Source organism: Protomyctophum bolini, assembly GCF_963924005.1.
Source record: "Protomyctophum bolini genome assembly, chromosome: 3".
NCBI lineage: Eukaryota > Metazoa > Chordata > Actinopteri > Myctophiformes > Myctophidae > Protomyctophum > Protomyctophum bolini.
The window spans coordinates 43,168,806-43,196,648 of NC_137864.1; the positions used below are offsets into that span (position 1 = coordinate 43,168,806).

Sequence of the window (27,843 nt, forward strand, 5' to 3'; positions counted from 1 at the left end):
CATTCCTCTCCCCACAACCGGACATGACGCATGGTGTTTGCAGAGAGCGAATAGATGGATGGGGGTCGCGCGCACACAGGACAGGAGGAGGCAGGCAGAGAGCAGATGTTTGCATAAACAACAGCAGACAGAAAATAGACCGTGGCGTGGAGGGAAAAAAAACACCAAACAAACCGCCATATAAACGGCCTCGGAGGTTATGTTAAAAAAATTACACTTCATTATAGGACGTTCTTGACGGCCGCGCGAATAAACGCGACGGGGGCCTCGTCGGAGGCGGAGGAGGAACCGACGACGAAAAAAAAGAGAGAGCCTCGCCGCCGCGGCCGCTCGAGCGTCCAGTAGTCGCTAGTTCAGTCCAGTCGAGTTGAGAGTTCCAGGATGGCGAACCGCCTCGCCTTCCAGACGCAGCTGGCGTCCATCATGGAGGTGCTGGCCAACGCGGCCGTGGCGGAGATCTGCAAGCTGGTGGACGACGACTACGCGGTGGTGAGCCTGCAGATGTCCCAGTGCCAGCGGGAGAACAAGGCCCTGAAGAGGAAGAACAACCTGCTGGAGCTCAAGATGGCCCGGGGCTACGCCGAGCGGCGGCTGCGGGAGAGCGCCCTGAGCGCGGCCGCCGGTGGCCATCAGAGACCCCGGGTGTCGCTGCACGCCTCCGCCGCGTCGGACCGCTTCAGAGACAACTCGCCCTCCACCGGTAAATAAAATGAATGATAATGCATTTATTTATATTATAGCACATTTCTAGAGTTCTTTCTAGAGAATCTAGACATGGTCACATAGTGCTTTGCAGATTAGAACAGGGTAAAAGACCACAACATGGTGCCCTCTTGTTGTAAACAAGTGTAATGGTTTATGATGTCGCCCTCTCACAGTTGACAGTTTTTGTATTGAGTTGCACTTGAAATGTACTGTAATAATGCAAACTGTTAATAAATCAATCAATCAAAAAAACGACATAATAAAAAACTACAGGGTAAAAGACACGTCAGTAATTATTAAATTAAAATGCACAAAATAAAGGCTTGAACATATAATCAATAAAATAGAATAAAGTATGTAAAAAATAATTTCAGTTAAGGCTTTTATCATAAAGGTATGTTTTCAGAAGATATTTAAAACATGTGAAAAAAGTGGTGTGTTACAAGCGATTATAACTCTGTGGCAGTGGTTTTCAACCCTCAAGGTCCCATTATTTATTTGGCATTTGAGCCACGGACCACCATTTGATGACATTGTCTAGCCTCTCAGATCCAAAACTTAGAATATTTTGTCCACAGTTCCATGTGGTGTTGTTGATGTTGGTGTTGGTACCATAGGTCCAGGAGAGATAACACTAGGCAAACTTTGATCAAAATAACAATTCTTCTCTAATTGTGTAGACTTGTAAATGAAGTGATGCATTGCAGATGTGTATTGTGTAACAATAATTTAACTCTTGAGAGCGTAAAATCTTGGTGTAATTTTACGCTCTCAAGAGTTAAAGATCTATAAGGGTCCATTTTGTTACCAAATACCAACATAATTTAGCTGGGGACCACCTGGAACCCCCTCAAGGACCACTCGTGGTCCCCGGACTACTGGTTGAAAACCACTGCTCTATGGTAAGTAGCAGTTGTAGTGTGTGTATAGTAAACCTGCAATTAATGCAGTTCAATGTTTCACTTCAATGGGCTTTGTTGCCACAACTTGAAGCCTTAATGTTTACAATTCAAAATTTCAATTCAAAGGACCTTTATTGGCATGAGAAAACATACGTTTACATTGCCAAAGCAAGTGTCAAAATATAATAAAAACTGTTTAAAATCAGAAAAGTATAGGGTACACCGGTACAGCATTTTCTAAACGGTGAGCGTTTCCATCGAGCCTTCCAGGCGAAACCCCCGCTAAAACACACCCTAAACATGCCTTAATATCTAGCGGAAAATCCACCAATAAGCAATAAGTTCTTATCCGACACAAATTAACGAATCTTTCTCAGCCTTACAATTTCACTGAAGCGCGCATCTAACTGCATGATGATCCTGTCAGACACAGAACATGCCCCAACCCAAACACTGAGGAGGTAAACGTGTTGTTTGATTATGCATAATGTGCCACGAAAAACAGCTTCCAATGGCTTATTTTCACGTCGAGGAGGTATGTGTCCAACTGTCCATACATGATCGCCTCGATCGGCCAAAAAAAACACAATATCCTGATTTTATTCTTCGCCGTACAACGTGTTCCATGCTGAAAATAGCTGATCTACAAGCTCACAACGGAGACAGCGCTTCTTTTACAATGACAAATATCACTATGTGAGAGCATACCTATTTACACGCACCTCGACAGTGGGTGCACGGCCAATAAGGCAATTATGGAAGGAGGTATAGGGCCCGCACACCATTCTTTTGGTAAATAATTACTTTATCGAATAAATAAACAATGTTTCGATCTTGACAGGTCTTCGTCACACAGCAGTCATGATCATGATTATTTTATTTATATATCATTGTTCTGTAATGTCATTCATGTCGAATGTCATGTTTTTATGTTCCCCAGGAAGATTAGCTGCTGCTATGCACCAGCTAATGGGGATCCTAATAAAACTCTAGGTCAGAAGATCCGTCAAGATCGAAACGTTGTTTATTTATTCAATAAAGTAATTCTTTACCAAAAGAATGGTGTGCGGGCCCTACCTCCTTCCATAAATGTCACTACATGTCCCACTTTGGGACAAATAGCAGCAGTTTCTTCTCAAGACTATTTAAATGGTGAACAAAAAAAAGGAAGTACATGTGCAGTAGTCGTACTAGTAGTGGCAAAAGTGGAACAAAACAGTCAAAACAAAATAAAGTACTGTTGCTGTTATGTTTTGTTGTAGCGCCCTAACGTCATTAGCCTTGGTTCAAGACTGTCATAGGTTTATTTCACAAACGTCAGACTCACCAAAAAAACTGTCTTGATCCAAGGCTACTCTATATCATACTAGCCTTGGATCAAGACTAGATAGTATTTTATCTATTTGACATTTGCGTATGATATCTACATATGAAAGTAAGTCACAATACATAGTCTTGATCCAAGGCTTATATCATACAATAGTCGGTGTCGCACAAGAGTCGTGAAAATAGCAGACATACGAGGTTGTGGAGCTTGTAGACAGTATATGTTCCACTATTTTAAATCTGTTTTAATAATAAAGTAACGGTTTTGGACTTGCAAGGTTTCAGATTAAATTAAAAGGGAATACACGCGTGTGCGAACAGAGCTATATTACATTGCAACTTAGGAAAACTTGCTTAAGTTACAAAACCATGAGAATTGTGCATTCGCTATCAAATAGTTAATGTATACCAGTGGTTCCCAAAGTGGGGTCCGGGGACCCCCAGGGGTCCTTGAGGGAGTTCCAGGGGGTCCCCCAGCTAAATGATAGCTTGGAACCAAATGGACCCTTATGGGGTCTGTAATTCTGAGAGTGTACAAATGGAACCAAATGGACCCGTTATGGTCCATTTGGTTCCATTTATACACTCTCGGAGTTAAATTAACATTGATTTTACAATATAAATTGAGAGTCTCAGAGATAGAAATGCCATTAAATGGGGGTCCGTAGACTAATGCATGTCAAACTGGGGGTCCTTGAAATGAAACGGGTTGAGAATCACTGCTAGAGCCGTGAACATCTTCTCTCATGGGGGTCCCTGGCATATCTTTTCAAATGGGAGTCCGCGGGATAATTTGTGTCAATTTGGGGGTCCTTGACATGAAAAGGTTTGGGAACCACTGATGTATACAGTACACGTACAGTAGGAAAGGTTAATGGCTGAATTATGTGATTATAATGTGATTTATTGGTTGTGCTATTATGTGGTATCCAGTTCTGTAATGGCTGATTCTGTGATTATAGGGTGATTTATGGATTGTTCTATAATGTGATATGAATCTATGTGGTATATGCCATGGCATTCAATTGAAAGTTGTTAATGTGTGTTCATGTAATGTCTCTCTTTATCTTGTGCTCTGCTCTGGGGGGTTTGTGATCTCAGATTGTGTACAGTGTGTTGCTCTGGGGGGTTTGTGATCTCAGATTGTGTACAGTATGTTGCACGGGGTAATCTGTAATATCACATGAGCCGAGCCGCACCGCCAAACTAAATGCAATATCATTGCAATGAAATGGTAAATGCTTATCCTGAGCTGAAGTGTCTCAATGAAATACCCTTTCCAGCCATGGTGAGACTACTTGCGGTTACTTATCAGATGCTGATCGACAGATTCGAGAGAAGGTATCTTGTATTTTATGTATTTTAAAAATACATAAAATACATATTTAATGTAATTTTATTCTCATATAGTAGTAGTAGTAAGTAGCCTTGCCGAGCCATGAGGCCCATAGGGCAGGAGCCTATCTCCTGTTTCTGTAGCGTGAGGCAGCTTGATGTACAAGTACACCCCCTGGACATGATGCTAGAATGTCGCAGGGACTTACCCCCAATCCATCCCTTGATACTGAGTGTCAAGCAGGGAGGCATTGGGTCCCATTTTTAGAGTCTTTGGTATGACCCGGCTGGGGGATTGAACCCAAACCTCCCAGTCTCAGGGCGGACACTCTAACCACAAGGCCACTGAGCTGGTATAAAATACATAACGTAATTTTATTCTCATATGTCTTCTCAAAATAAACATTCACAAAGATTTATACTGTATATTTATAAATAAAACAATGTTAGATGTCACTCCACCTCATCACTCTCGGAACAAATTCAACCACAAATGAGAGGGCGGTTCTCGAGACAGACTTCACTTATATTATCACCTTGCCTCAACTAGTGAATGAAGCCTTGTGGAAATGTCCTTGCCCATTAAAGATGATGCTATAACTAACTACCGGTACATTAACTAATATAAGCCTAATATTTGATTATTTGTGATGCTATGATCCAATCTATGTGCCAGTGTTCTGGTGTCGGCAACTCTGTATCTCCTGGTGTCAGTATCCCGGTGTCGGTATCAATGTTCCCTCTATGTTTTCATCGGTCTGACTCTGAGCAAACACTCTGAAACCCCCTGAGCGTTACATGATGAAGTGCAGAGCAACATCACTGGGACCTAGGTAGTAGTGGGTACAGGAGCATCAGGCGTGCCATGAACACTGTCTGGGACCTGGGTAGTAGTGGGTACACTGTCTGGGACCTGGGTAGTAGTGGGTACACTGTCTGGGACCTGGGTAGTAGAGGGTACACTGTCTGGGACCTGGGTAGTAGAGGGTACACTGTCTGGGACCTGGGTAGTAGTGGGTACACTGTCTGGGACCTGGGTAGTAGTGGGTACACTGTCTGGGACCTGGGTAGTAGTGGGTACACTGTCTGGGACCTGGGTAGTAGTGGGTAAACTGGGACCTGGGTAGTAGAGGGTACAGGAGCATCAGACATGCCATCAACACTGTCTGGGACCTGGGTAGTAGTGGGTACACTGTCTGGGACCTGGGTAGTAGTGGGTACACTGTCTGGGACCTGGGTAGTAGTGGGTACACTGTCTGGGACCTGGGTAGTAGAGGGTACACTGTCTGGGACCTGGGTAGTAGTGGGTACAGGAGCATCAGACGTGCCATGAACTCTGTCTGGGACCTGGGTAGTAGAGGGTACACTGTCTGGGACCTGGGTAGTAGAGGGTACACCGTGGCCACCTTCACCCACCTGCCTAACCCTTAGATCAGTGGTTCTCAACCTGTGGGTGGGGACCCTCAGGGGGGTCCCCACATGATTTGGGGGAGGGGGGGGAGTCCCCCTAGAAAGATGACAGTGAAGTGACTATTTATTAAGGACTTTCAAGACCCTTTTAAATGCCTCAAAAAAGAAAGAAAGACGAGACAAAAACCATTACTGCATCAAAAGTAATCAACAAACTTATACTATAAAAAACATAAAAGTATAAGAAAGAGGGGGGGGGAAAGTAAAAACGGCAGTACAAGCTCACAACGCCTCGCATCGCCTTCCATTTATAAATGGAAACGAAGGCCTTCTAAATCCTCACGGTTTTCTGAAAAACGTATGTTGCTATAACCTATATATAGCTAAAAGCCTGGTTTTAATGAGCTAATATATTGTACAGTAGGTCAGTTACAGTGAAATGGGGCTGGGGATGACGACATACTGTGTAGTCTGTATGTGCAAACTAAGATACAGTAAAGTTAGTATTTATGCTTGAATGAGTCACTTGCATTTGAATTTAATGAATACTTCTGTCAGGCTGTAGTCTGTAGATGGCTGGAAGGTGTACAAGGGATAATTGTTACACTGTCCAAAGTCTGAGATTTGTCTCACTCAAAAATAAAAAATCTAAATCTACCAGTTTTGTGAAATAAATATTTTCACGATTTCCCAAAAATAGCAGACCTTCAAGCTAGCGTAGACTTCGTAGCGCGCCACCTAGTGGTGCGCTACGAGCTTGTAGATCTGCTATTTTTCAATAGCTAAATTATAACAATGTTTAAAACACCTAAAGGGGGTTCCCGCCCAAAATGGTTTACTGTTGGTTGAGGGGAGTGGAGATTAGAAGGCGTAGTATATGCTAGGATGGAATTGGTTAGACCAGAGTTTATAAATGCAAATATTTTGTGTGACACTGACACATTGTTCTCTCAAAGTTATGAATAATTATGATTATATTTGTGGTATTGTGGTTGTAATATTTGACCAATGACCAGTTTACAGCTTTAGTATTTTGGCTGCTAGTTCATGTCTGTCCCTTTTTTATAAGGGACCTCGTTTTGTAGGGGGAGGGTGTCTAATATTAAAAAACCCACAATCAAAGCCTTTCTAAAATGTCCTAGCTTTGTCTGAAAACGAGGGAAAATGTATGGGAATCTTCTGGAAAGGTGTTGTTTGTGTCCATGCCATGCACAGCCACACCGCAGGTATTATATCATCCTCATCATCGTCTGTCACTGCCGTAGCTCCTCACCGCCTGCACCAATCACTCCCACTGTTCACACAGGCATTCACCATAATATGGTGATTTAACACATTAATGCTTAATAATTAATTTATTAGTGAATTAAAAATGAGAAAACATACCCAGGGCACAAGGGGGGGGGGGGGGGTGGCGGGCGGGGGCAATATCTCACAACGGGTATTAAGGGCTAGTTAAAATAATTGTATTCAAAACGTCTAAATATAAAAACATCAAAGGTTTCTGGCAATATTTGAACAAAGTAGTGGACACTGGACAGATATTGTTGCGAAGTGTCTTCAGGCCTTATTGGATGCTTCATCTTTAAATGCGCGTGTGTGAGAGAGGGGAAGAGTGTGTGTGTGTGAGAGAGGGGAAGAGTGAGAGAGGGGAAGAGAGTGAGAGAGGGGAAGAGTGTGAGAGAGAGAGAGGGGAAGAGTGCCCCCTTTTCTTTACTCGCAGAGTGAACAGTCAATCAATGACCAAGTATGCACTGCATGCACCACAGTATTGACCGATATTTTGATTGTAACTAAACCATGTAATTAACCCATTTTGACCTGAGATCAGATTCTAAAAATGTCTTCTACATCCTGACAGTTTTCTGAAAAAGCTGTTTCTATGTCGATTTTTCAAAAATAGCAGACCTACAAGCTCGTAGCATTGTAGTGACTCTTATTTAACCCATTCAGGCCTGACGTCGAAATAAAAAAAATGTTCGCTCTGAAAGAATATATACCTATTCAAAGATTTGTGCCGCATTTGCGCTATGAGCTTGTAGATCTGCTATTTTTCAATAGCTAAAGCATAACACCAAAAGGGGTTCCCGCCCCAAAATGGGTTAAAAGAAGAGAAAACAAATCTTCTAGTTACAGGATGTGCTCAGTAATGTGCAACGACGCCATGCAACACGTTTATTTATAAACTTAAACTTTGCAGGTGGTGACGCAACACATACGTAGCAGAGTACTACTGCTAAACCTTTACTCCATGTCAGTTGAAACTAGTGACACATTGTTTAGTTTATGGAGAAGACACCATGGTGGTCGCTGGTCGGACCATGTCACCTGACTCTCTTGAAAATTGAGACTCCTTTCAAGTGTGAAAGTTGAAACGCGACTCAAAATGAGTGGAATTGAGGGTATGCGTGTGACATCATCATACCCGGAAGTTATGCTGGAACGCCAACTGAGCGGCAAAAAACTACTTTCTGGCCTTGACATCACATACAGTACATCCACACAAAAAAGTCCTTTTTGATGGCATTAAATGACTTTAAACAACATTAAATTCACTTTGTCACTCACTTTGACACTCAATCTGCCATTCACTTCATGCATGCGCATACCCTCTATTGTCTTCATTTCACTGTGATAATATTTTTAGACTGATGTCTAAATCCGGGATTTATTTGAATGAATAAAACATTATCTTAAGAAATCTGAATTATTCTAGAGTATGTTACATAACTTAATGCATCTGCGATGGTTTGCTGGGGTCTTTATACTCTTCTGTTAAGACATTTAGAACCGGCCTGGGCCATGGCTCAGTGGTCCAGGCACCTTGGCTGGTAATCCAGTCTGGCAGTGTGCTGCGGGTTCGACTCCCGATCCCGACGGCCTTTACTGCATGTCTTCCCCCCATCTCTCTCAGTGTGCTGGGGGTTCGACTCCCGATCCCGACGGCCTTTACTGCATGTCTTCCCCCCATCTCTCTCAGTGTGCTGGGGGTTCGACTCCCGATCCCGACGGCCTTTACTGCACGTCTTCCCTCTCTCTCTCCCCATCTCCTGTCAGCCTAATGTCTGTCCCTCCATAAAAAATATATAAAATAAAGGCGAAAGCCACAAAAATACATTTAGACCCTGGTGTGCAATGTCTCCTCATGGAGGAGCGCCGATTCCCTCTTATCTGAGCGGTAGATGTTTAGGTCTTTCCCAGGTTCAAATCCAGGACAGCACATTCATCAGATAGATTATACTAGAGCCTTTCCTCTAGATTAGTCATGTAAAAACATGAACATTGCTAATTATTTTGTTCGTTTTATGTGACTGCAATGTTTAATGTGAAATATTGCACTTTGTACGTTGGGATGTCAATGCTGAAGCCATTTACTGTTTGGCCCGACCTTGAACTCGCCATCTTTTCTGGTCTAAGAGGAATCGCCCTGTGTTGATGTATATACTTTATGTGTTACCCCAGATGGTGGCCTACATAGACAAATGGACATGGGACTGTGGCCTGGTGGATCGACAACAGTGGCCGTGACCAGTGCCTCCATCCAGAGAAAGGTAAGCTAGCAACAAGAGTCAGGACGGCGAAGGCTCACGGATTTTGCCGGGAGGCAGCAGTTTTAACCTGACGAGGCCTATTTTATATGGTGTCGCTTATTTTTTACTTTTCAAAAGTTTCCCTACAATGACATGCCCAAAATAGGGAAGCCAAGGAATTGTCTGTACAAATTATTTTTTAGAGCAGGTGAGTTAACGTCAAGCGGACTACTTTCTTCTCTTTACTCTATTTACCTTAGTCCAGCACCAGCCAGGAACTGGATGTGCGCAAGCCACCTGCTTTTTAAACTATTTTTGGTGACGCCACAGTCCTACAACAACTCCTGTTGTGTTTATTATAGCAAACTAAAGGCCGCCGGGGCAACATGGAAGTAAACTCCACTTGCCCAAGCATTTTAGGCAAACTATATTTGCATCGCTCAACCTAGAGCGGCGTGCTGAACAATCACATTTAGATGTAATTTGCATTCCTGCACAAGTCACCTGATATAGTTGCATCTGGGCATCGCTGTCGACCTGGCCGTTGGTGACTGACTGCAGTTTGGTTCAGGACACCGACGTCTTAAACTTTAAGCATTTATATAGCGCCTTTTTCCAATGCGCTTTTACATGGATTGTGCATCAATTCACCCATTCACACACACATTAATACACCGATTGCAGCGGAAACCATGCAACCAATCCAACCAGCACATCAGGAGGTTCAATTAGGGGTTCAGTGTCTTGCTCAAGGACACTTCGACACTAACTGTGGGGGAGCCCACAGGGTTCGAACTGGCAAGGTTACCATCCAGCCACTATACCCCCTGAGCCACTGTATTGGACTGTGTGAAATTGTCTGTACTCTGTACACGCTCCCAACGATTTGCAGTTGCACTTGCAAAATATAATCGTAAGAAATGGAGAAAGAAACAAAGTAAAGTCATAACAGGACAACAATATCGAGTGCAAAAAGATAAAGTCTCTTGTGCAAGTGAGACATATCACTTGGCAGGAATACCAGAACACTCGCCTCAAACACAGTCGCTTCGGCGGAATGGTAGAACGTTCTCTTCTTGCTAATCGTAACCTCAGTATAATATGCCTAAACGGTTAAACCTATAAACCTTATTCCTTACCTTAACCATAGTAAAAATGGTATCTCAACCTAACCCTATTCCTAAACTTAACCTCAATAAAGCCTATGCCTAACCCTAAACTTATTTCTAACCTTAACCTCAAGTAAAACAAATACAAGAATACCGCCCTACAGAGTGGTCGACGAAAAAAAGAAGAAGAAACATTCCGGTTACCCGTGGCAACATACGGTATATCAAATATGTAACTGTATACAGTGCATAAAGCGATAATGTCTGTGTTACCTATTACACCAAGACTGACATAGATAGGTTCAGCGCTGGTTGTATTTGATGGTGGAAACTGACCGACCCAACAGTTTTCTCAGCCATATTACAGGTAGAGTTAGAAATGTATACAGTATGTTGTTGTGGGTTAGTGTGGGAGTTTTTCTAACCCTTAACGGGTAAAAAGATATACACAGGTCTGATGAAGACATGCAGAGAAACACTTAAACAATGTGGTATGCATTAATGTAGTCCTTTCCTACAGTATATAAGAGCCTGAGCGGTGTTGCTGACCATGTGTGTTGTGCAGTCCCCAGATGTCCAGCTGGTGGAGCCTGACCTGGTCAAGGTGGAGAAGGTCGAGGGCGGGTTGCTGGGAGATGCAGACATGGTAGAAGTGCCACTCATTGGAGAGGATGGTGAGTGTGTGTGTGTGTGTGTGTGTGTGTGTGTGTTGTACCGATGATAGCCAAATGTTGGTATTTTGGTAGTATGGTATTTTATCCTGGTCCTCACAAGGAAAATTATGTTTTTTTTGTTTTGCTCTTAGAGTTGGGCGTAGGAATCAGAAAAATCCAGTTCTGGTTTTCACAGCCATTTACAAGTCAGATTTAAGGGTTAGGGCTTAATTTATGCCTGATTTTAACTTTGTTGTAGATTGGTGTCATTGAAAATGACAGGTCTGCATGTTCACAATGCATTGCAATGCGCCGTGCTGTGAGCTTGTAGATTGGTTACTTTTGGTACGTGACACACACAGCTTAGGGTTAAAAAAAATGTAGTATAGTAATACAAACTTGTTTGTGTGTGTGTCCTATTTACTTCTTAAGTGAATAAATAAGCGTCAACACTCTCCATTGGCTCTCCCCACTTTGTGCAGGGTTGGTGGAATGTGGCCCTCGCGGAGCTGGAGGCCACGGCCGGCCCGGCCTTCAGAAGCAGGACAACCCAGGGGCCTCCGGCCAGAACCAGAACCAGCCTTCAGCCAGCCTCTCCGAGACCACCGAGACCCAGCTATCCAGGGCCAAGCATTCCAGCCGCAACAACAACAGAGGAGTGGAGGTCAGTGGCTCCTCTCCTCTCGTTAAGTCTGAGCTCGGTTCCTCTATTGAGGGCAGAGAATTACTGCTTCACACCCCCCCTGTAGAACAACAGGACATACACACAAACCGGGGACACATTGTCATCGACAGTGGTGACGACGGCGCCGGCTCACAGTTTGGTGCGTTCTGTGACACTGGGGAAAGTGGCGGCGGCTCGCTGGTCGGGGAGTTTTTCAACGCGACACTGAGGGAAGAGCTGGACGGGAGGGGGAGGCCGTCGTGTTCGTACGCGGCGGCGGCATTCCCCTCGACCGCCGGCGTCAACGGTTGGACTCGCGCCTTCAAAGGCGACGCCTCCGGGTTCCCTTCGGAGCAACAGCCGCCCGCCGCCGGCGGAGGCAGCGGCGCCGAGCAACACGGCAAGGCTCTCCACCGCACCAGCGGCAAGGAGAGGCTCTTTGTGTGCAGCTTCTGTGGCAAAGCCTTCAACCGGCCGAAGAAGGTGGAGATCCACCAGCGCGTGCACACGGGAGAGAAGCCCTTCCGCTGCTCCACGTGCGGGAAGAGCTTCTCGGAGGCCGGCAACCTCAAGAAGCACCAGAGGGTTCACACCGGGGAGAAGCCCTACTACTGCGAGCTGTGCGGCAAGGGATTCGCCTGGATACGGAACCTCAAGACGCACCAGCAGAAGAACCACCCGGACGTTTATAAGGAGGACGAACCCACTGTGTTGGAGGCGCTTACCATGTAATGAAGACGGCGTATTTAATGCACCCACGCGAGCCGACAGAACAGTGGGGAACGCTACTATGTTTGCCTTGCCGGGATAGATCGTTTTGCAAAGACCAGTTCCACCTTTTGGGGGCGTTGTTGTGCAAAGTGCAGCCTCGAATGCAGTTCAGACTCAGAGTCGTCTTGTGGAAGTTTTCCGTTGGGTCGAGTGTTCACTGCACAGACACGGCTGGACCTGATGAAAGCAATCATTCTATTGTATTCTAATGTATCTGTTGGAGCTCGCCTAAATAGAGTTCCTGGAAAAAATATGCATGTCACACATTTTGCAACGCTGCAGGAACACTCCTTTTGATATACGTTATGTACTTTACTGCAGCATATACAACAATGTCAGTTATACATTTTTCACTTTGGTCATAAACATTTGATTCATATTGTGAGCATACCCCCCCCCCCCTCTTGAATTGATACCTCAAATTGATCAAAAAGTATTGTAGATTCGTAGCATGAATTCGCAACATCACAGACAGCAGCTGAAGGGAGCAGGTTCTATGTTCTATGTTCCCCAGGTTCTATGTTCCCCACCATGCAAAAAAGGTTCTTTGTTCCCCACTTAGAATAACCCTAACCTAGTAATTCTAGTAAGAAAGTATTTTAGCAACTTAGTGTTACTTTTAGTAGCAAATTCTGATTTAAACTCAGTCTTTGAACAAATCCATTGAACTTTAGGCCTGCCTAGGCTACTTAAACTATCTAGTCTTAGCCAACTAAAAATTAACACTGGCATGAAATAAAAGAAAACATAATTGCTCAGACTCTTCAACACAGATGGCAAAAACAAACATTCTTTGTTCTGTACTTATTATACATACAATTGCAGGGGGACATAGAACCTGGGGGACATAGAACCTGGGGAACATAGAACATGGGGTTGACCCCCAGCTGAAGCCATCTTGCATGTGCACACACACACACACACACACACACACACACACACACACACACACACCAGGCAGACATGAGGTGTAATGTTTCATTGAATGTTTTACAGAGAACTGTAACCTGATGCGTCAATGTTTAGCTCTCAAGTGCTCTGGAGCGCAGAGGCAAAGTGGGTCTTCATATCTCGGCACTGAAACAAAAATAAAATGGAGAAGATTCTTCATTTCAGGGCTGTTTTCATGTGTCAACATGATACTAACATGATGCATACTAAATTTATATCTAATTCTCTGAACAAGTGTTCTAATTAAACACACCAAATTAACTATATCGTCACAAGCCTTGTGCCAAGTGCAGTAAAACATCATGATCATGCTATTATTATTAACCCATTTAGGCCATATTTTCACGATTTTTCTAAAATAGCAGACCCTACAAGCTCATAGCGCGCCACTCGGTGGCGCGCTATGAGCTTGTAGATCTCCAATTATTTTCAGTCATTTGGATGCCAGCATTTCTTCTGTTTAAGCCTAAGCGAATGAGCCAATGTAGTCCATCCTACAAGCTTCTCAATGCGTCGTGAGCTTGTAGAATAGACTACTTTTGCTTACTTTAAGATAAGTGCATTTGAAGTGGTCAGACTAGCATTATGTGCAGAAACATCTTCCATAAAACCCTAATAATCGTCTCGGATATTTCATATAAACGCAAACCTTAAAGCCTCAGTCTGTGATTTCTTCACCTGATTGGCAGTATGTATAACGGCAGGAACAATATCACTAAACATCATCATTTAATTGACATACTGTCAGGGGTTGACACTTAACAGTTGCCCGACTGCCTGTGGCAAGTAAATATAATGGCTGGAACTCCACGAAGTACGGTTTTAAGTGGTTTTGTCAATACTTTCATACGTTTCCATTATCAACACTGACTCACTCAACAACATGCCAAACATTATTTTGGTTCCACTAGCACAGGGGTTTTAATATCAATGGGACCCCCCCCAAGTAACTCTTGACTTATAGACCTAAAGGCCCATACATACTCCAGTTTTAGGTTATCAAATGATGCCTCTGTCCTGGTATAAGTCTGGGTAATGTTGTAGTTTTCTAACCTTTATAAAACTACTACAACCACGGTGATAAGCTGTTGCCTCAAACTGCACTATGAATAGGCCTTAAGGAGGGCCTTAAGGAGGCAGTTGCCCTAACGTTCAGCCATTGATGAACAAATCACTGAAATCATTCCATGCTTTTTCACAAATTAAATCACCCTTTATCCACACAGCGTTCTATATTAATGGCATGTAATTCCAACTAGAAAGGATTTGGTTTTGGGCCTCAGGGAAAAAAAAACACCTTTCTTTTGTTTTTGTCTCTAAATGATAATCCAAGCGGCTAGTAGATTAGTTTACTGCCCTGCTTTCAAGTGTGAATGGTATAAGAAATGTTTTATGCTCCTGTAAATAAATAGATCAAGAGTGTTCTTAGTTGCAGTTGGGTTCAGTGGCTTCTGCCAGAACTATATTCCAAGGAAGAACAACTGAATAGTTATACGTTTATAGTAACTTTCTAAGGAGCGCAGCATACTAATGTGAGCATTTTTAGTGTCATTTAACTTTGATGTTTAAATGTTTGCTTTTTCCATATGCCACATACTGTTTTTATCTGTCAGAATAAATAATATTCCATAATCCATTGGAAAGTATGGCTCGGTCATTTTCATTGTTGCCGTTGTTCGTTGCAAATTATAATAACGACGTGTGAATGAGAACAGGTTTTTAGGTGTTTTTAAGACACTATTATATAGGAGTCACTAAAGGGCCATTCTGAGTGTTCCACTGAAAAGAAATAGGCCATCTTCTACAGAGTTGTGCCATGTGTGTATCTTATACAGTAAAGGGCCATGTGTGTGTCTTATACAGTAAAGGTCCCTGGCACGCCGGACGCCATTTAGGATTTTTAGCTGCGTTTTTCTGTCCGTTTTCCGAAAAACGCGCCCAGTGTGCAACCACTTTAACAGTACATCGTGTGGTACTATTCTACATCATGCTACTGGCAAGTAGTTCCTAGGTCGAGACCCCAAACTAACTATTTCATTTATGGAATTTCTTAGTTTGTTTTAAAAATGTATAACATTATAACAATATTTTCCCCCCCAGGTGACCCACAAATAGCTCCCGAGTCTGACCCAGTGTTTTGGGAAACAACAGTGGCTTAGAGTAGGGCTTTAAGCAACTAGTCCACTATTCAACTAGTCGACTAGTAAATCCACTAGTCGACCTTGTTGGTAGCCTACTAGTAGTTGATAAGAGAGGGAAAAAAATCTGGATTTTGTAGGCCTCAAGATCAGGTAGATTATAGTTATAGTCACCAATGTACACAGTTTTTAAATGTACAAAAAATTGTTTTTAGTAAACTAGTCCACTAGTAAAAAATGACTAGAAGTGAATGCCCTATCTCAGAGCAGAGTGGAAGATTAGTCCACATAGTGAATGTGCTCCCTCTACTGTTAGAGGGCCCACATGCAAGACTTTTAAAAAAAAAGTATTATAATATGGCATTCTCACTAATACTTAGTCAGTATTTGACCTGCTAAACCTGCCCCACCCCTACTTTACATTTACACAATACTCAAGGCTGTGATGCCGGGAGTGAAAGAAGATCCAACCTGGTTAAACTCAACCTCAAGCTCCCTGTAAACAAATACAAGGAATACTTAACAGTATGTCATCTTGAATAATGGTACAGTTGAAGGGCTTCCAGAGCATTTGCGCAAATATATCTGGTTTTGAATGCTAGACGACCTAACAATACATTTTCCACATAGACCATTCACACCGAGCACTCTATACTCAACGTATTTGTAGATTTTGTAGTAGCTACAAATGTCTGATGTATCTTTGTACCTTCATGTCGCTGTCTTCCATTGTAAATGAAAGGTAGACGTGTGTGAACACAGCGTAATAGTGGAGAGAATCAACCAGGTTCAAAGTGGACTGGTGCTTCATAGATCTGTGGGAGTGGAATACTAATAGTCCTTCATAATAGTTATAGTGCTCGGTGTGAACGGACCTTAAATACGTATATTTAAAATGCAGCTGATATTGTTGTCTAGATACAGTATGTGGTACTATGTAGAAAGTTGTCCCATATCGTCCTAAGCCCACATAAGCCACAGTATGTCATATAGTTGTACGCCGAATAGCCAATCTTCAAGCTCACAATGTGTCTCATTGCAATGTGTTTAGAGCGGCTATTCTTTGAATTTTGGTTTAAAAGATTTTACACTTATTATGACATGGCCAAAATATGGACACCAGGTTAAAGGTGTTTAAAGTGTCCTCAGGCCTTAAAAACCTTTCTCGAATACTTGCGGGAAATGTCCTCTATTCTGCTAGCATTGTTCACATGCCCCATACAGAACATACCATTTATACAAACTTAACATCACACTTTTCAATTGACGTTTTCAGTGCGATTATGGTAACTTCAGAACTCAATTACTTTGTTTCGTTTGCAGAAAAACATAAAACAAACCATGCTCACAATAGACAAAATGTCCAAAACTATTTCCAAAAACATCATATTTATCCAAATCAGAGAAATGATAGTTCTAGTATGTTTTTTAAAATAAATGGTTGCGAGCATTGAAAGCCAAATTATGTGACACATCATGCGATAAAACCACCGAATACTATCGGCACACTCATGGAACATGAAGGCGATTTATATATTTTTTGTTTTATATTTCGAAATGGGCGGTCCACAAGCTCAGAAAATCTACTTCTGACATTTATCTTGATTGTTCTCGACACTTCCCTCACCGACATCACTCGCATATTAACTGTTAAACACACAGTCTAGCCAAAATGCAGATTCATACCTTTTGATTCAATTGAATTGTACAGCTTGGCAATGTGTCTGCAGTGCAGTAACGTGTGTGTGTGTGTGTGTGTGTGTGTGCGAGCGAGCGTGTGAATCCAAGTTTAGAAGCATCTTCCATAAACATATACAGTATGGTCTCAGAAATGTCATAAAAGCAAAGAGGTTAATGCCTCAAATCTGTGATTTATTCAACTGGTTGGCTGTTAGCAGCAGGTTTTTTATAATGATCATATCTAAACATCTTGATTACATTTTCAGTCATGAGATTTTATTTTGCTTTATTCCGTGTGTGTGTGTGTGTGTGTGTGTGTGTGTGTGTGTGTGTGTGTGTGTGTGCAGAGCACAGCGGTACAGAAGGAGGATGAGGATGCTGACCTGGTGCTGGTGAAGGTGGAGGAGATGGAGGGCGTCACAGAAGAGGAGAACCAGAACCGCTCCAGCCTCAGAATACAGGAAGGTGGGCAGCTATACAGCTTCAGTTTCCCAAACAGTGGGTCGGGATCCATGAGTGGGTCGCGGACACATGGTTATGCGTCCGCTTAGTTTTTAGTTCCCTACATTTGGATTTTAAACATAAATTCAAAAAGTACAAAATAAATCCCAAAAAGGCTTAACTTTTCACGAATTAGCAAAAATACAATGATTGTTTTTTTTCCAGTCAGAAATTCCATGAATGAACAAATGTTTAAGAAGTGGTGAAAATAGCCGATCTACAAGCTCACAACGTGTCGCTTCGCGCCACGTTGTGAGCTTGTAGATCGGTAGATCGGCTATTTTCACTAGTTTGGGTCCCGGGCAAATTTAAAATTCTATTCTAACCGGTATAGCACTTTTCAAAGGCTGAAAAGTGCTATACAGTGTGTACTTGCTTCTCCCACCTTGTAATGGTCACTTTAATTTGGTTTGGTTCATTTACTAGCAAACAAACTTGAAGGAATACCTCCACCTCCAGAATGACTTATTTTCTATCTATCACTCACAGCGTGTAGCCTTGAATTGAAGGATATGTTTTGTTTGTGTCGCATTATGTCACGGCGAATAAAATAAATGTGGGTTCCATCATCTAAAACAAAACCTGTAGACTGTGCATACAGGGGCTCCATTTTCGTCACCGCTAAACCCCTTATACCTAAACGTCTTTGCCTTTTTTACTATTTTGAAAAACATTTTTGAATAGTTCAACTAGGCATTTTCTTCTCCATGAACAAAAAAATAAAAAGCGCTCAGGGCTCTATACTCGTAACTTTTGTGTTTACGGCTACATTATTATAATCTCTTCTCTGGAAAAAGCTCACAACTCGTCACAAACGTGATGCGTCGCGAGCTTGTCAATTTGCAATTTGTCGATTTTCCCAACAATGCGTATGCTTGGGTTTTAGTCGCTTAAAGGGATATTCCACTTTCAAACATTGATTTGAAAACACCCATCCTTGGTTCTAGTGACTGATATTGTCCTTCTAATGCTTGATGCGTCTAATATATGTTTTGTTTGTTTTATTTGAGAGTGAAGTGTACCTTTAACCCTGTTGCTTCCTGTGCTCTTGTGTAAGGATTAGTGGAGTCCAGTACAGATGACTACAGAGTGAAGTGTCCCTTTAACCCTGTTGCTTCCTGTGCTCTTGTGTAAGGATTAGTGGAGTCCAGTACAGATGACTACAGAGTGAAGTGTCCCTTTAACCCTGTTGCTTCCTGTGCTCTTGTGTAAGGATTAGTGGAGTCCAGTACAGATGACTACAGAGTGAAGTGTCCCTTTAACCCTCTTGCTTCCTGTGCTCTTGTGTAAGGATTAGTGGAGTCCAGTACAGATGACTACAGAGTGAAGTGTCCCTTTAACCCTGTTGCTTCCTGTGCTCTTGTGTAAGGATTAGTGGAGTCCAGTACAGATGACTACAGAGTGAAGTGTCCCTTTAACCCTGTTGCTTCCTGTGCTCTTGTGTAAGGATTAGTGGAGTCCAGTACAGATGACTACAGAGTGAAGTGTCCCTTTAACCCTGTTGCTTCCTGTGCTCTTGTGTAAGGATTAGTGGAGTCCAGTACAGATGACTACAGAGTGAAGTGTCCCTTTAACCCTGTTGCTTCCTGTGCTCTTGTGTAAGGATTAGTGGAGTCCAGTACAGATGACTACAGAGTGAAGTGTCCCTTTAACCCTGTTGCTTCCTGTGCTCTTGTGTAAGGATTAGTGGAGTCCAGTACAGATGACTACAGAGTGAAGTGTACCTTTAACCCTGTTGCTTCCTGTGCTCTTGTGTAAGGATTAGTGGAGTCCAGTACAGATGACTACAGAGTGAAGTGTCCCTTTAACCCTGTTGCTTCCTGTGCTCTTGTGTAAGGATTAGTGGAGTCCAGTACAGATGACTACAGAGTGAAGTGTCCCTTTAACCCTGTTGCTTCCTGTGCTCTTGTGTAAGGATTAGTGGAGTCCAGTACAGATGACTACAGAGTGAAGTGTCCCTTTAACCCTGTTGCTTCCTGTGCTCTTGTGTAAGGATTAGTGGAGTCCAGTACAGATGACTACAGAGTGAAGTGTCCCTTTAACCCTGTTGCTTCCTGTTCTCTTGTGTAAGGATTAGTGGAGTCCAGTACAGATGACTACAGAGTGAAGTGTCCCTTTAACCCTGTTGCTTCCTGTGCTCTTGTGTAAGGATTAGTGGAGTCCAGTACAGATGACTACAGAGTGAAGTGTCCCTTTAACCCTGTTGCTTCCTGTGCTCTTGTGTAAGGATTAGTGGAGTCCAGTACAGATGACTACAGAGCCGTGCTGCCGTTTGAGGACGACGCGCAAAATCCCACCAATCGCCTTTCAGATCTCCAGGAGTCTGGCCAGAGCTTCTCAGAGGTCAGCTATGGCCACTCGTCACTGTGGACCAATGGGGGGGATGATAGCTATTGCCATGACAACAACAGCATGCCGGGGCCGTCCTCGCACCGCGCGCCCCCCCTCTCGTACCCGCCCAGCGCGCTCTTAGTGGCGGGATTGCCCGCCGAGGGCGGTGATGGATTCCAGTCTGCGTCGTCGTCCTCGGCGTCGTTCGACCAGGCCGGCGTTATCGACCTGTCGGACGAGTCGAGTCCCGTAGGGGTCGAGGGTCAAACGCAGGCGGGACCGTCGGAGCACTTCCGGGCCCAAAGGCAGGGTCAGAGCGGCGGCTTCGCCTCTGGCGGCGGCGCCAAGGGGAAACAGAAAGTGGCGCGCAAGAGAGAATGCATCTGCCCGTTCTGCGGGAAAGGGTTCAGCTCGCCGGCCAACCTGGAGTCCCATCTCAGGACCCACACGGGAGAGCGGCCCTACGGCTGCAACATCTGCGGCAAGAAGTTCACCCAGTTCTGGAACCTGAAAATCCACCGCAACATCCACACGGGGGAGCGGCCCTACCAGTGCCCCATCTGCCCCGAGAGGTTCTCGGACCCCAGCAACCTGAAAAAGCATCAGAAGCGACATCACACTGACGGGTCACAGACATGAAAGGCCTGAGTTTGTACCTTCACTCGGTTTAAGTGTCACACGCCGAAAATAGCCCATCTATAAGCTCACGGCGCTTTGCTGCCACGTCGTGAGCTTATAGATGGGCTATTCTTTGGTGAACGATGCCGTTTTAGGTTGTAATGTCTCTCATTTCAAGCTGCGTCACTCAGCGGTGTCCTTGCTGGAGAGAACAGGACTTCAACGGGTTTGTTAGTTTGAAGATCTGTTCTTTCCAGCAGGCGACACCGCTGGGAGATGGCTTATGCATAAGCATTGAGCTCAAGGGGGGGGCTCTGTCAAAGGATGACAAGGGGGGTGTGGGTCCTGAGATGGTGCTCCAGGTTGGCTGGGGAGCTGAACCCTTTCATCATTAAACCAAATTGAAGACTTTCCCCCTCCTTTTTTTTTACTTTGAGTCCTCGGATGTCACCCCTTTTTTTATCTGATGTTTTGTCCCGACTGGTCCAGGAGCACTTTCTGTCTCCGGTGAGCACCTGCTTGTATCTTTGTTTCTGGGCGATATCAAAAGTTGACTTCATGTAATTATACCTGAAAGGCCATCCTGTTTTTTTTATTTTCTTTTTGTTTTACCTGGGCCCTATTTTTGGATCATTTGGACCACAAACAAAGAAAGGGTGGGTGTAAAAAAATATTTTATATACATATATACACGTTAGACTTTAAACTGTTGGAATGTGTCCATTCGGTCGCGAGCTGAATGTTTTGCATCCGGAGGGGTCATTTTTTATTTATTTTGCACTTATCTTTTTTGTCTTTACAACTATAGGGACCCACTGGAATAATTGTTTGAGATAATAAGCCTGACACAAAACAAAAAACCCGGCATAATCTTTATTGAAACGATCAAAGGCGAAAAGACGCCCAACCTTTTGTGGTCCAAATGTTGGACAGTATCAACTCAGTATTGGTCATAAAAAGATCCTGGGTTTGAGGCAGACGAACACAGCTTATAGACTACTGCTAAAATATGCAATAAGAAAAATACGTAAGTAAGTAACTTAAATTATGTCCTCAAATACCTGTATGGAGAAGCATAGTATGTCACTCCCCGGGAGCCACTTTATGGCCCATAATTGTCCACTGAAAAGTGAATTTGATCAAACTTGTCAAACAACCACACGGGTTCAGTCCATGAATCCGAACAAAACAACAATCATGTACTACAACATAACCATAGGATATCGTCTCTGTCGGGTGGAACCTAAATATGTCCAAAACTGTTCGGGATTCAAATTTTAAAACATTCAAAAGTAGCCGATTGACACGCGCCGACGCGTTTCGAGCTTGTAGATCTGCTACTTTTGATACTTTTGTGTGACGCCTTAGTATGATCAAGTTGGGCATTCATTTATGAGAACATTTTTAAACGTATAAATATGGAGATAAGTGGTTTCAGCCTGACGGAAACGATATATCATAGGTAACAACCACACCTGGCATCTATCAAGGTATACGTCTCTACAAGTAAAAAGTCATAGCCCAACAAAATGACCTCAGCCCCAAGAACAGATCAAGGACACCTCAGTCCCACCGTGTGTTTTGATCCTAAATGACTTGGCTCAGCAGAATGCACTGAAAACGGAACCACCACCATTATGGCCCTCATTTATCAACGCAGCGTACACCCAAATTACACCCGGTGTACACCACTTTGATAAATGAGGGCCTTGGCCCAATGACCGAGTGATCAAATGACTCATTGGGAACAGAACCGGTACTTTATACTGTGGAGAACATCCTCAGTGGAATCCCAAAGCAAAGACTGTCACTGTACAAAAACATGCCTTTCAACTGTAAAGGAGCAGACATGGTTTCAGGAAATGATGGGTAAAGCACCCTGTATGCAGATTTGTGTATATTATTATTATTTCAATCTTTCAATGTTCTTCCAGTGAAGCTTATGGATGGAAAGCAATGGGTTTGTTAAAATTGAGCAAGACATTTAGCATTTTGTTTTTTATCATTATTTTTGTATCCGCCTACAACTTTTATTTTAATTTTTTATGCGTGTTGGTTAAGTGTGAAAATACTGTGTGAAATATTGTAGATTTTTGTTACATGAGACTAGCTTTTTTATTGTGTCACAATTTGGTCAAAAGAATCTGCTTGATGTCCAAATCCTTTGATTAAAAATATTTTAAAACTGAATTTGTGGTCTTCGTTATTATAATTTGTATAGCATTATTTAGTATTAGTTGGTGTAGCAGTTAGTACTCAAGGATAGAAGGCAGTGAACTTACAAAATTGTGACACAGTAGTCTCATAACAGAAGCACTAATTCACATAGCCTGCACCTCACACACACCTGCCATGAAGTATAAGCCCTTTATGTTATGCTTTAGCTATTGAAAAATAGCAGATCTACAAGCTCGTAGTGCGCCACCGAGTGGCGCGCTAGGAGCCTGTAGGTCTGCTATTTTTCTTTAAATCGAAGAACGACTGACATAGAAACATACGGTAGCTTTTTCAGAAAACTGTCAGGATGTAGAAGACATTTTTAGAATCTGATCTCATGTCAAAATGGGATAAAAGATGATGCTTTTGAACAGGAGGAAAGGATATGTTCCATCTTATATAGTCTGTCAGCTGTGTCTCCAGTTATGCCTAAATGTAATACTTAATTTCATTGATTTAATGCTTTGATGTGCGACAATAGCCGATCCACAACTTCACGTGGGCGTCGCATTTGAGATGTGAGCTCATAGATCTGCTTTTTTTTCCCTCCCTGCAGTGCCCACATACATTTAGCATAAGTTATTCACATAAACATCAATACCCTGGAGTAGCAGTTTAGGTGGGGGACGGCTGGTTTAAATCTAGACACCTAACTCCATTTTTGAGGTTTTTGATTTTTCTTAATAGACTTTTGCTTAAATCAGTGCTATTGAACACCCTTTAACGTCTGTGTGTTTAGAAAATATTGAACAAATGAAAAGTAGTACAAAGCGATTCGGAAAACAAAACCTCTTAATCAAACTGTCTGCTAAAGCAACTAACTCCACCACCTCTCCTCCTCTCATGCAAGTCAACCAACTTTGATGAGGCAGTCAAGTATGATATATCATAATACAGATACAGGAGTGTGGTGGTTTTGGGATGTGATGGTTGAGCCCTCCGGATGTATGCACCTGTGCTCATCAACACTGATGGGATTTACACTCACATGACAATGGAGCAGGTTTCCAGGTAGACATGCACACCCACCACCACCACAGCAGCAGGTCAAATAGCTAATGGGGTGAATACTAGATCAGATCATACGTCACACAGTGGCAGCCAAAACAAGCATGTTTGACGGTCCTAGAAATGCTGACATATTTTGAGGGGCAGGTGCTCCAGTGAAACAGAAAAACGTGCACCTTGTGCGGTGCATGGAACCACCATCTGCCTTAATAGTGTGTGACATTTATAGATTTTTGGGGCATAAATCATAATATTCGAAGCTTTTAATCCAGAATTGATCTTTGACACAATGGGCCACATACTGTACACTGTACAAAACAAAGACAATTAACAACCTGTGCCCTCAAAAGGGCAGGTGCTTTAGAACAAACTTTTTCATGTCAAGGACCCCCAAATTGACACTCACATCAGTCCAAACTAACCACTGCTTTAGAAGTACATCTAACCTAAAACTCGTCAATCATTTATTCTGTCAATGTTTTTTTTAACAAGGCAAAGCTAATTATTAGATTCTTATTTACAAACGTGGCCCGCAAAAGGCAAGGCCTCATGGGGATATGGGGCTAAAATAAATCAACATGTAAAAGTCAGTTGTTCTCATCTCCTCTCCCTCTCCTCCTCTGTTAACACAGTCTGTGGTGCCAGAGGCCGACCCAATGATAACAGACGACTCCTGCAGCATCATCTCTGTCCAGACGAGGGCGCCAGACGCCCACAACACACCGGCCCACCACTCCTCCAGCCCACATCATCACCAGCAACCACACAACAACAGAACCGGGAACAGCAACAGCGGCTCGCTCAGTTCAGATTACTCTCTGTTTGAACTGGAGACGTTCTTCACGCGCTGGGCCCCCGACAGGGACTCGGCCTCGCCCTCCGGCGGCCCTCATCACTCGGACGTCTCCTTCGACAGCGGGGCAGCGGAGCAGGAACACGACGGGGTCATCATCGTGGAGCCAGAGGAGGAGGAGTCCGATGATGACCCCTCGCTCCTGATGCAGCCGCCACAAGCTTCCTCCTCCTCCTCGTCCTCCTCGACCGCCCGGATGGCCGGGGGCGTGGCAGAAGGAGGCCAGAGTTTCGCCTCCTCTGTGCAGCGGTCCAGAGTCCATACTCAGGGAACTGTTCCACAAGGTACACCAGAACAGAAGTGAAGGATAATCTAACCTCATCAATTATTGTGTTTTTACCAAAACACTCTCCTATACCAGAGTTGTCTCTTCTGGTCTCCTTAATCATTTTAGGCAAAAAAAAACCTAAAACTGAACAAAATTATAGATCTGCTATTTCTGTTCATTAATTTGCTGCTATTGATTGATTGATTGATTGAATACTTTATTAGTCAGAAATGTAAACTGCACGAGATACAGTCAGACTTTTAGGCTAAAATGATAACAAACCAAAAAAAAGTCCTTGGGGACTTGTTTCCATTGATTATGAAAATGTATTGACTTGATCGTGTCCAATGCAGGACAGGTTCAAACCTTTTTTTCCCCAGATCCAGGCATTTCCCTTTAAAACACTTCTGGGGTAACTTTAACATCTTCTCAGGCTTTTGTGTGCACCTCGTACAGTTTTCAAAGTAGCTGGTTTCAATATTTAGATATTTATCAGACACACACACACATGCCTCTTTTATAATTCCATTGAAGTTAAAACTCAATTTTAACCATGTTCGACTCATTGAAACCACACGTCCCTGGTTCTGGTGTGAGTCTGGTTTGAAGTTAAATGAGCTTAAATAGGGGATCGTGTCTGATCTAATAAATATCTAAATATTAAATTGAGCAACTTAAAAAGCCCAGGTTCCTACTGTATGTACTGTAATGAGTCATTTCCGACACATTGTCGTGCGCTCGCGTGTGCTCGTTGTGAGCTCGCAGGTCACCTGTTTCTCGACGCGTAACGAAGTATGAACCATGCCTTAACGTTTGCACCTGCCTGCCCTCACCACCACCACCACTGTCCCCAGGGTCGTCGTCATCGCCTGCGTCGGGGCCTGTGAAGATGCAGTCTTCTCCCTCTCAGCTGCCCTGGAGCCGAACGGCGTCCATGATGAGATCCTCGTCTCAGAGCCACTCCCTGCTACAGCATCGCCGCTACGCCAACAACAGGATCGTCCCGCGGCCGATGCGCGACATCCACTCCCCGCACATCACCCTGAGCGTTGGCAACGCGGACGGCAGTGGCGGCTCGAGTCTCACCGCGGCCGGTAGGACCGAGGGCTCGGCGATGTGGTGATGAATATCGTATCGGTTTACCATATTCAGAGATATCATGTCGTGATACAGTGAATGCACATTCTATGATTTGCAGTTCTATATGTTAATGTATACTTTTGTAGAACGACGGTTTCGTTATAGCCAAAATGAATGATTGAAGTATTTTGGTGTAAGTGTTCTGTTACTCCTTTTAGTTTATGGTTTCCGTTACCTCGCAGGTGGTTGTACTGTTAAATAACTTGAACAATAAACCTAAAAAACGCATGAAAGAATATCGTGATAATTAGGGATGTCCCGATCACGTTTATTTTGCTCCCGATCGGATTCCGATCATTTGAAAATGACGTGATCGGCCCCCGGTTTCCGATCACCCGATCCGATCGGGACAACTCTAGCGATAATATCATGTATCGTGATACTGCTTGGAAAACAATATTGTTGATATATTATATTTTCCCATATCGCCCCCCCCTCCCCCCCTCTAGGTAGGACCGTGCATCCTCAGATCAGCCTAACGGCGAGGGCCTCGTCGTCCGGCGCGGTCCGCGGTCTGGCCAACGACACCGCCGCTCTCATCACTCAGCAGCAGCGAGCCGCCGCCGGCCAGCTGAACGTCAGCCAGGCCCTCGCGGCGGCCGCCGCGGCCGACCGGCGGAGAAAGAGCTACGTGTGCCGTGCCTGCGGCAAGGCCTTCACGGGCCTCTCCAACCTGGAGGCGCACCAGCGCGTGCACACGGGCGAGAAGCCCTTCCGCTGCGCCACCTGCGGCAAGCGTTTCTCGGAGGCCGGCAACCTCAAGAAGCACCAGCGGGTCCACACCGGGGAGAAGCCCTACCGCTGCGAGCACTGCGGGAAGCGCTTCGCCTGGATCTGCAACCTGCGGACGCACCAGCAGTCCGCCACGGGCTGCGGCGCCGGCCTGCCTCAGCTGCCCATGGGAGGGGGAGGGGGAGGGGGAGGGGGCGTGGCTCACTTAGAGCTGCAGCAGCACGCCGCTGACGACCAGGACCAGGATAGAAAGCCTGTGGTTTCTTCTATTAGCTTGGATTCCCCGACGATGATGTCACTGGCAGGCAGGTTTCCCAACGGTCCACAGTCCAATGAGTAGACAAAAAATGGTACCACGTTTACATGCCGCCTGTCTGTGTCTGTGTGTTTCTGGCGACAGACACAGAGCACGACATGGTTCCATATCTCTCTCTTGGTTACTGCCTTGCCTTCAGGACGGTGGTGTTCGAAGTAGTCGCTCGGACAGGGATTATTATAGAGGTATTAGAGGTGTGTCCTTCACCTCCTGACCTCTCTTCTAAACTGACCACGGTGCATGATGGCTGGCAGGTTGTAGAAAAAAAAACATTTTGATGTCACAATGAGTTTTCATCGTGATACCGATATACATATAGGATTACTTTCATTTGATCCAAGCCGGAACGCAAATAAATAATGCTCTGAAAATACTGTACACACGGCCCACCTGACCACTTGAGGTGTTTGCTTGTGTGCTCCTCAATGATGTCATTTTGATCTTATTTACCCACCAAAAAGTTTTTACTTTGTTTGGAGATTGCTGCTGACTTTAGGTGGTGTGTGCGTGTGGCTCACCACCTATTTTATCCTATGTTACTGGATGGTGTTGCCAACGAGAACTAATCTTTAAGCTAACCGTGTCACAATGAATATAATGTTTGGCTGTTGACTGTTCATGGCCTCTTGTAGAGGTATACTGTGTGATTAAAGGTAAATAAATTATATTTATATAATGATGACTA

The 27,843-nt window shown here is 43.9% G+C and overlaps 1 protein-coding gene across 2 annotated transcripts; it reads left to right on the plus strand.

The window, feature by feature from the left end:
* The first annotated feature begins 62 nt into the window (after positions 1-62).
* LOC308313118 (uncharacterized protein) lies at positions 63-27,843 on the plus strand. 2 transcript variants are annotated; one of them, XM_080760033.1, is made up of 9 exons: positions 63-700; positions 9,141-9,229; positions 10,883-10,991; positions 11,453-11,634; positions 17,522-17,639; positions 19,903-20,018; positions 24,482-24,986; positions 25,825-26,064; positions 26,560-27,843. In XM_080760033.1, the coding sequence occupies exons 1-9, from the start codon at positions 382-384 to the stop codon at positions 27,180-27,182; spliced, it is 2,301 nt and encodes a 766-aa protein (XP_080616159.1). In that variant the 5' UTR covers positions 63-381; the 3' UTR covers positions 27,183-27,843. The 2 variants fall into 2 exon arrangements, with proteins under 2 accessions (XP_080616159.1, XP_080616160.1); XM_080760034.1 differs by having other exon boundaries at positions 19,909-20,018.